The sequence below is a fragment of the Gracilinanus agilis genome, chromosome 4, assembly GCF_016433145.1.
Source record: "Gracilinanus agilis isolate LMUSP501 chromosome 4, AgileGrace, whole genome shotgun sequence".
NCBI classification, from domain to species: Eukaryota; Metazoa; Chordata; class Mammalia; order Didelphimorphia; family Didelphidae; genus Gracilinanus; species Gracilinanus agilis.
In genome coordinates this window covers 162,828,329-162,837,998 of record NC_058133.1, presented here as the reverse complement: position 1 = coordinate 162,837,998, position 9,670 = coordinate 162,828,329, and the positions used below count along the sequence as shown (strand labels likewise).

Here is a 9,670-nt window from a genome sequence, read left to right as displayed (position 1 = left end):
CCTCCTACTGTCCTCTAGGCATGCCCCATTTCGTTAATATTCCTCCATTATGATACATAATACCAAATACTATGTGGTCAAAAGGACTGAAAATAACAAAATTAGCCTCTCTGTCCCATTGGATAGCACACGTATAGATAACTGCAATTTAGGTATAAATGAAATTAATTTGCAAGTAAAACAAAATCTTTAGTACTTCACATCTTTCCAGCTTTTTGCCTCAAACAGTTTCATTGAACACTAGAAGGAAGATCATTTAATTCCCTCATCTCTTCCAAACTATCCTCATTCCAAGATTTCACAGTGTTCCTTCACTTTGTGATCTTTCTTTATCTCTTTTCTTTTTCTTTCCTGCTTATTTCTTCCTTTCACCCTCCCTTCTTTAGTTCCTCTCTCCCTCTCCCTCTTTTCTTCTCTCTGTCTCTGTCTCTGTCTCTGTCTCTGTCTCTGTCTCTGTCTCTGTCTCTGTCTCTGTCTCTCTCTGTCTCTCTCTCTCTCTGTCTCTCTCTCTCTGTCTCTCTCTCTTTGTCTCTCTCTCTCTCTCTCTCTGTCTCTGTCTCTCTCTCTCTCTCTCTCTCTCTGTCTCTCTCTCTCTCTCTGTCTCTCTCTCCTCCCCCCTCTTTTTCTGATACCATTTCATGTTTACTTGGCAGATACTGAAATGGCTTGCCATTACTTCAGTTCATTTTACAGATAAGGAAAGTGTTTAAGTACATGTTTAAAGTTAAATATGAATTCAGGAAGATAAGTTTCCTGACTCCAAGACTGGTATTCTATCCACTGCATCATGCAGTTGCCCTTAAGTGACTTACTCAGGGGTATATAGCTAATAAGTGTGTGTATCTACATTTTAACTCTGGTCTCCCTGACTCCAGTGCTCTGTCCACTGTAGCACTTATCTGCTTGCTCTATCAAACTTTCAAAGAGCAATCAATATTAATAGTACAGACTTTATTCTAAAAAATATAAGAAGGAAAGCACTTGACCAAACCTTTTTATTTAAACAATATAGCTCTAATACCTAAAACAGGGATTGATAAAAACAGAAGGAAATTTATATGTCAATAGCAATCATGAATATTGATTCAAAAATTTAAATGAAATGACAAAAAGTCTACAGCAATTTATCCAATAAAATATTTGTTAAGGTCAAGTTGAATTTCTGCCAGTTATGAAAGGAGAATTCAACATTAGGTAAACAATGAACAAAATAATATTTAAAACTAAACCATAAAAAATTAAGTGATTCTATCAATATGTATAGAAAAGCCTTTGACAAAGGACACATATATGAAAACCCCTACAAACTATTCTTGAAAAGGGATCTTTTTCAATATAATAAATATCAATCTAAAGTCAAAAGCAAACATGAAGAATGAAAACATTAGAAGCATTTCTAATAACTACAGGAATGAATATATCCTCCCTGCTATTTTTATATTATTCTAAATGCTATTTTATATAGTAAATTATATAATGCTATTTTTTATTTTATTGATTTAAATATTTTATTTTTTTTAGAAAAATTTTCCATGGTTACATGATTTATGTTTTTACTTTCCCCTTAACTCCCCCTTCACCCACACCCCCCATAGCCAAAGCACATTTCCATTGGTTTTAACATGTGTCATCAATCAAGACCTATTTCCATATTACTGATAGTTACATTGGTGTGGTTGTTTCGAGTCTACATCCCCAATCATGTCCGCATCAACCCATGTGTTCAAGTGGTTGTTTTACTTCTGTGTTTCCACTCCTGCAGTTCTTCCTCTGAATGTGGGTTGCATTCTTTTTCATAAATCCCTCAGAATTGTCCTGGGTCATTGCATTACTGCCAGTATAGAAGTCCATTACATTCGATTTTACCAGTGTATCAGTCTCTGTGTACAATGTTCTTCTGGCTCTGCTCTCACTCTGCATCAATTCCTGGAGGTCTTTCCAGTTCACATGGAATTCCTCCAGTTTATTATTCCTTTGAGATCAATAGTATTCCATCACCAGCATATACTACAATTTGTTCAGCCATTCCCCAATTGAAGGGTATACCCTCGTTTTCCAGTTTTTTGCCACCACAAAAAAAGGCGGCTATAAATATTTTTGTACAAGTCTGTTTATCTATGATCTTTTGGGGGTACAAGCCCAGCAATGCTATGGCTGGTTGAAAGGGGAGGTAGTCTTTTATCACTCTTTGGGCATAGTTCCAAATTGCCATCCAGAATGGTTGGATCAGTTTACAACTCCACCAGCAATGCATTAATGTCCCAATTTTGCCACATCCCCTCCAACATTCATTACTCTCCCCTTCTTTCATTTTAGCCAATCTGCTAGGTGTGAGGTGATACCTCAGAGTTGTTTTGATTTGCATTTCTCTAATTATTAGAGATTTAGAACACTTTTTCATGTGCTTATTGATAGTTTTGATTTCTTTATCTGAAAATTGCCTCCTCATGTCCCTTACCCGTTTGGAAGTTCATTTGGAATACTATTTATTTTTTTTATTTTTTTTAAACCCTTAACTTCTGTGTATTGACTTATAGGTGGAAGAGTGGTAAGGGTAGGAAATGGGGGTCAAGTGACTTGCCCAGGGTCACACAGCTGGGAAGTATCTGAGGCCAGATTTGAACCTAGGACCTCCCGTCTCTAGGCCTAGCTCTCAATCCACTGAGCTACCCAGCTGCCCTGGAATACTATTATTTTATATGATTCTAGAAATGTCAACAGCAGCACTGACAAGAAAAAGCATTAATGACATTCAGACAAAATAGAGAAATTAAAGAAACACAAAAGGCAGAGACAAAACTATCCTAACTTCTTGATAGTTGACTTAGGAAACCCCAGCAAATTAGCAAGGAAATCATATGAGACAATTATTGCTTCAGCAAAGTTTCCAGCTACGAAATAAACTGACAAATAGCAATAGAATTTTATATAATATCAACACAATTCAAGAGGCATTACTAGAGAAAGAAATCCCAGTAAAAATATAAAATGCCAAATCCCATTCAATAAATTCAAATATATACAAAATACTTCTTAAATAAATGAAGAATAACATATAGTTGTAGCACTATTTAATGCTTATTTTTGAGATGTTAATATAATAAAATGACAATATTATCTCATATATTTTATGGTTTTAATTTTATACCAGTCAAACTTTCAAAAGAGTGCCTACAGAGCAAAATAAAATAATTACAAATTTATTTGAAAGAAGAAATATTTAGAATTTCAAAGAAAATAAAGAAAATTGAGAAATGAAGGGAGAAAGCATTTCTGACCTAAGACTTTCATATGTGAGTGTATGTATATGCATACATAGATATAAATATATATGATTTTTAAGACTATGTAGTCATAAAAGTAATTTGGCTTTGCTTTTAAAATGCAAAGATAGATCAATGGAACAGATAAGAAAATAGTTAAACAGTAGAAATCAATAAACCAATGTTATTTACATATAAATAAATATAAATACAAATAATTTAATAATTTATTACTTTTGGCATTTTAAGATTTGCAAAACACATTATAATTATTAGCTAATTTTATTCTAACAACAACCCCAAGGAATAGATAGTATTATTATCACCATTTTACAAATGAAGAAGCTGAAGCAGATAGCAGCTAAGTGATTTGCCCAAGGATCACACAGCTTATAAGTGTCTGAGGAAGAATTTAAAATGAGGTGAAAGAATGTTCCAAGTCTAGTAATAAGAGAAAATATAAACCCAAGTTTTATCTAATGCCAACAAAATGGGCAAATATGACAAAAGATAGGAATACTCTGTAAGAAAAGTTATACATAGTATAATAATTCCTTGTTAATCTAACATTTTGGAAATTAATTTGGAATTATGAAAATAAAGTAGTTAAAATGTCCATAGTCTGCTAGGCATATTCCCCAAGAAGGTTACAAAAAAAATGGTTCTTTCTACTTGATAGATTTATCATTGCATTTTGTGGTGGTATGGTGTGTTGCTGCAGCTGCTGCTACTGTTTTGTGGCAGCAAAGAACTGGTAACAAAGTAGATGCTCCTCATTTGGAGAATAGTTTAAAAAAACTGAAGTCCAGGAATGTAATGTAATATGATTACAGTCCTAAGTGGCACAGTAGGTAACAATAACAACAATGACCCATTTGTATAGTGTTTAATAGGTTCCAGGTATTGTGCTAGGCACTTTACTATTTTTAAACTATATCGACTGAATGGTATGAGATCACTTTTCCTGGAAACTTCTCGTATTTTGAATCTTTTTACTCTGGGAAATATAGCCCTTAGGCTAAAGGACAGGGATGCTAGCTAACCAAGGTCTTGATGGATGTGGAATGTCCAGATTTCATGGATTTGGGGATAGGCAATATCTAGAATCCATTAGATTATCCTGTCTTGGAAATTTGGGTACAGCAACCAGAGAATCTCCTCAGAAATTCGTGTTGGTCTCATTTTCCTTGAGCAGTTTTGATATTGATGTAGCAACAATCTGGGATATGTGGTCATTCCCTGAATACCTGAACCAGAACAAAAATATGGCAGGACGTTATGAATCTCTAGGCCATTTCATGAACAAATAACATGAGCTTTCAAATATGGTTATATGAAACCAAAGATATGTTCAGGCAGTCATATGGGAATTGGTCATTGGATAGAAATGGGAGAGGGAAGGACCAAATTGAACATTATCTGCTAAGGCATAGGCTAGATAAGTTCAAGGGGGGCAAATCTCTAGGGTCTAAAAATTGTTGTCATTCATATTCACCTAGTATACTTCTTCCCCATTTGTGTCTCTTAAGAAATTTTCCATAGTGGGGATCAATTCTGAAGCATATACTACCTCTGCTGGTCAATAATGAAGTGTAAACAGTTCTGCTTTCCCAAAGGCATTCATTCCTAATGAGGCCTCCTGAGATAAGAACTTAGACTCTGTTTTCAACTGTACCTATACACTCCTGAGTCTATCTCAGAGTGAAAAACCCTGGAGGTTTGAGCCAGAAAGATCTACTCTTTAGGGAGTGAAACACGAAAATCAATTGGAAAGAGAAACCTTTAAGAGACCCCATCTCTTCCTGAGGCACCTCTTCAGCTTTTCAGCCACAGATGGCCAAAGCATCTTTCAGTCACCCAGAGAGAGCTGGCAAGTCCTTGGCTTGAAGGTTTCAATTCTTCCTCTTGTAACCTTAAGACTCCCTTCTTGCTCATTTACTTTGAATAGGACTTGTCATAACAGCTCCTAAAGCCTTGCACAGGAGACTTCCTTTCTCACACCCATTCATTAAGGATAGTAAAAAGTAAGTGATTGTTCATAGAAATTGAGAACTTAATCTAGGTTAGATTTTCCCAAGGCCTCCCTACTCCCATACTATGGATTAGAGTTTGGGTAAACAACATTACAATTTTCATGGCTTTGATTTGTGAGTGTTGTATGACCAGAAAAAAATAGGGTTTACTGACCTTGCTCTTTGTGTGTGTGTGTGTGTGTGTGTGTGTGTGTGTGTGTGTGTGTGAGAGAGAGAGAGAGAGAGAGAGAGAGGGAGAGAGAGGGAGAATGAGAGGGAAAGAAAGAGAAGAGAGTGAAAAAAGGCTTCAGAATATAAGTCCACACATGTATATATGGATTGTATGTCCAGTCCAGGTCTCTCCTGATCTCCAGTTTTATACTATCAACTTCTTTTTGGACATCTTGAACGGAATGATCAGCAGACATCTCAAACTGAACAAATCCAAAAATAGAACTGATCATATTTTCCCCTCAAACCCTTTCCACTTCCAGTCTTCCTTATTAATGAATAGTACATCTTCCCAGTTCCCCAAATTCCCAACTTTAGTGTCATCTTTGTCTCTTCACTCTAATTCACCTTTCATATCTAATCTGTTACTAAGTTTAGAATCTACCCCTCAGAATTATTATGAGGATCAAATGAAATAATATTTGGAAAATAGCAAAGTGTCTAACATGTAGTATGCACTTAATAAATGCTAGTTTCCTTCCCTCCAAGTCTTCTTGTTTCTACCTTTACAGCATCTCTTGAATATGCCCTCTTCTTTCCATTCACATAGGTACCCCTTGTGCAAATTTTTATCACATCATCCTTATTCTACTGGAAAAGCTTTCTGGTTAGTTTTCCTGCTTCAAGTTTCTCCCCCACCCAATTTATCCTTTACTTAGCTGTCAAAGGGACTCTCCTAAAGTTCAAATCTGACCTCATGACTTCCTACTCATCATTCTACAATTCTCAATATACTCCAATGACTCTATTATCTCCAAGATCAAACATAATATATTCTGTTTGCCCTTTAAAGCTCTTTGTCACCTACCCCCTTCCTAGGTCTCCAGGTTTCTTATGATTTATTCCCTTCAACTTTCATCAATATAGCAACATCAACAGCAATGTTTTTATTTTTATTGTTACTTGCATATAGCATTACATCTCTCCACTTTGTACCTTTTCACTGGCTGTTCCCTGTCCTTGGAATGCTTTTATTCCTCACCTTTGCCTTCAGCTTCATTCAAGACTCAGTTCAAATCTCACTTTCTGCTAGAGCCTTTCTTAGTCTTTCCCCTTCCTCCTCTTCTTCTTCTACTCTCCACTGCGAGTGCCTTCCCTCTGAGGCCATTTCCAGTAAAACTATATATTCCATATGTATATGTATGTATATATATATGTATGTACATATATATCACTTTTTGCTTGTATTTTTCCCCCATTTAAAGGTGTTCTTAAGGAGAGCAACTTTGTTTTTGTCTTTCTTTGAGTACCAGGTCTTAACACAGTGACTAGAACAAAGTTGTATTTAATAAATGCTTGTTGTTGACCAACAATAATTAATAATTTTAGAATAATTTTAAATTTTAGAATAAGAGAGATATTTTCATATTTGTTAACAGCAGGGAAAGAAGAGATAGGGAAAAATAAAGATAAGAGGGAGGTTGATTGTTGCAGCAATGCAACAATCATACAAGAAAGAATGGGGTTTAAGGTTCCAAGTAGCAGGATTAGTCTTGTTGAAAAGTATCATGTCTGAATTGGAGTAGAGAAGGACAAAATAGCAGGGGGTGATGGTATTGAGGAGTCTGCAGATGTGGAGAAGGAGAACAAAGTGAGCTCATGGTGAATGGTCTTTGTTTTTGCATAGTGTATATAGAGCACTGAGCTTGGAATCAGGAATACTCATCTTCCAGAGTTCAAATCCAATCTCAGACACTTATATGACCTTGGACAAGTCTCTTAACTTTGTTTGCTCCAGTTCCTCATTTATAAAATGAGCTAGAGAAGGAAATTACAAACCGCTTGCCTATAAAAAAAATCCAAAAGGGGATCATAAAGGGGACACAACTGAAATGACTGACTGAAAGTATGTGATGAGGGCCTCTATTGAAAAAATGAGGGAAGGAGAGAAAAAGAAAGTTTGAAACATTTTCTATTGGAAGTGTGATGGATATTTAAGAATAAGAGTAAAAAAGATAGCTTTGTGTCATTAAAGAGCCAAATTAGATAAGATAGCATAAATTCATATTGTTGATCCAGTCAGTATGATTACATGGTGAGAATGAAGAATAAAAAGGGAAGAATAACTAAATGGCTCAGTGGATAGAGAGCCAGGCCTGGAGACAAGAGTTTCTGCGTTCATACGTGGTCTCAGACAATTTCTAGTTAGGGAAGTCATTTAATTCCAATTGCCTAGCCCTAAGTGCTTAATATTTTTTCTAAGGTAGAAGATATGGGTTTAAAAAAAGATTAAGTCTAAGGGGAATGATAGGAAGAGAAAGAAAGTAAGTTATTTCAGAAATCTTGTTCATAGATATAGATCATAGAGAGATCAAAGGGGTGAACTTTCTTGGGTGGGCAAAGTGAAATAGTGTCTCATGGGGGTTGAGGAATTTGATGACCTAAGAGGCCAGAGTGTTTAAATGAACCTCAGCACAGATTCCAAAAGCCTTTAGTATAAAGGTTGCTGTTTTGGAATGGGTAGAAATAATCTTTCTTGTTGAATAAAAATCTGTTTAATAAAAAGAGAAGAGGACTTAGATTCAGATAACCTAGGTTCCATATTTGGCCCTGCCACAAAATTATCTGTGTGAGCTTAGGTAAGTCATTTAAAATTTCTGTACCTCATTTTCCACAAATGGCAAATGGTTTATAATAAAAATCTATCCTTCCAACATCACAGAGTTTTCATAAAGATAAAGAGGGATTAATCATGGATATACTTTGAATAATTTTAATATACAAATATAATATTCAATGATAAATCACTCAGTTTTATCTTCAAAGGAAATAGCTGCTTACAACCTCTCAAATATTATCTCTTTCTTCATAAACTTGAAGATGTGAATTTTTCTACCCTCCCCCAGTCTCATCTCAGAGCTTTTTTCATTTTCTCATAAACTACATTTTTAATTGCTCACTTCACCAATTTGACTAAAGTATTCCTTCACCTCACTAGCTTTCTTTAACTCCCCCTTTTATTCATTACTCCAGCATCTCCTTTATGTCATGTTTCAAAAACTATGTTTGCTTCATTGTTCCTGCCTACACACTTCTGGTAATATATGTCTGAAGGGTAGGTTTTCTCTGTGTATCACACTAGAACATCTCCTAAAGACTAGGACTTTGTCTTCTTCCCCTGAATTACCCTTCTTTCCATCACCAAGGTCCCTGTGTTCACCTGAATGATTTGTCATTTCCTCAGGGTTTTTGTACCTGCGTCTTAAATTAAAAGAAAAAATTTTAAATTTATTTATTTCCTGTGTCTTTTAAATGTGGATATGTGTGTACATTTTGTCTCTCCTTCCACTAAACTGTGAAGAGTTCCAAGGCTGAGAGTTAAGCTCTCCCTGCAGTACATCATTCCTCTGATTTCCACTCATTATCCAAAGTAGGGCTGTGTTTATGATGCATATCTGTGGGGAGGGAAGAGGAGATGTTTGATGTTTCCTAGTGTTAACTGACTTTTCATATATTTTAGTTGTGAAGATCAATTAATGAAGACAAAGAACCACTCAGAGGTGAGTGCCTTTGTTTTCCAGGGATTCTCAAACTTTCAGGAGCATCAGATCACACTCTTTGTAGTGTTTTTGGTTCTGTACATCTTAACTCTGGCTGGCAATGTCATCATTGTGACTATCATCCGCATTGATCATCACCTTCACACTCCTATGTACTTCTTCCTGAGCATCTTGTCAACTTCAGAGACCTTCTACTCTCTAGTTATTATCCCTCGGATGCTCTCTAGTCTGGTGGGTCTTAGCCAGTCCATCTCCTTCATAGGATGTGGCACCCAGATGTTCTTCTTCCTTGGCTTTGCCATTACTAATTGTCTCCTGTTGGCAGTTATGGGATATGATCGATATGTAGCCATCTGCAACCCTCTCCGTTACTCTGTTATCATGAACTGGAGAGTCTGTACCCTGATGGTATCATCTGTTGGTATTACAGGCTTCTCTCTGTCACTTGTCCAGGCTGTGGCCATCTTCCGATTGCCCTTCTGTGATCCACTTATTGAGCATTTTTTCTGTGATGTACGACCTGTACTAGATCTGGCCTGTGCCAACACCTTCATCAATGATATCCTGACCTTAATCATCAGCCTTCTGGCCATCAGTGCACCTGCCACTTTCCTCTTGATCACCTACATTCTCATCATCTCCACCATCCTTCACATTGCCTCGG

The 9,670-nt window shown here is 36.2% G+C and overlaps 1 protein-coding gene across 1 annotated transcript in view; it reads left to right on the top strand.

The window, feature by feature from the left end:
• The first annotated feature begins 8,982 nt into the window (after positions 1 to 8,982).
• LOC123245632 (olfactory receptor 10J4-like) overlaps positions 8,983 to 9,670 on the top strand; it is a 38,435-nt gene continuing 37,747 nt past the window's right edge. The window contains exon 1 of the mRNA XM_044674598.1: positions 8,983 to 9,481. Within this exon, the coding sequence (XP_044530533.1) occupies positions 8,983 to 9,481 (499 nt within the window). The remainder of the gene's footprint in view (positions 9,482 to 9,670) is intronic.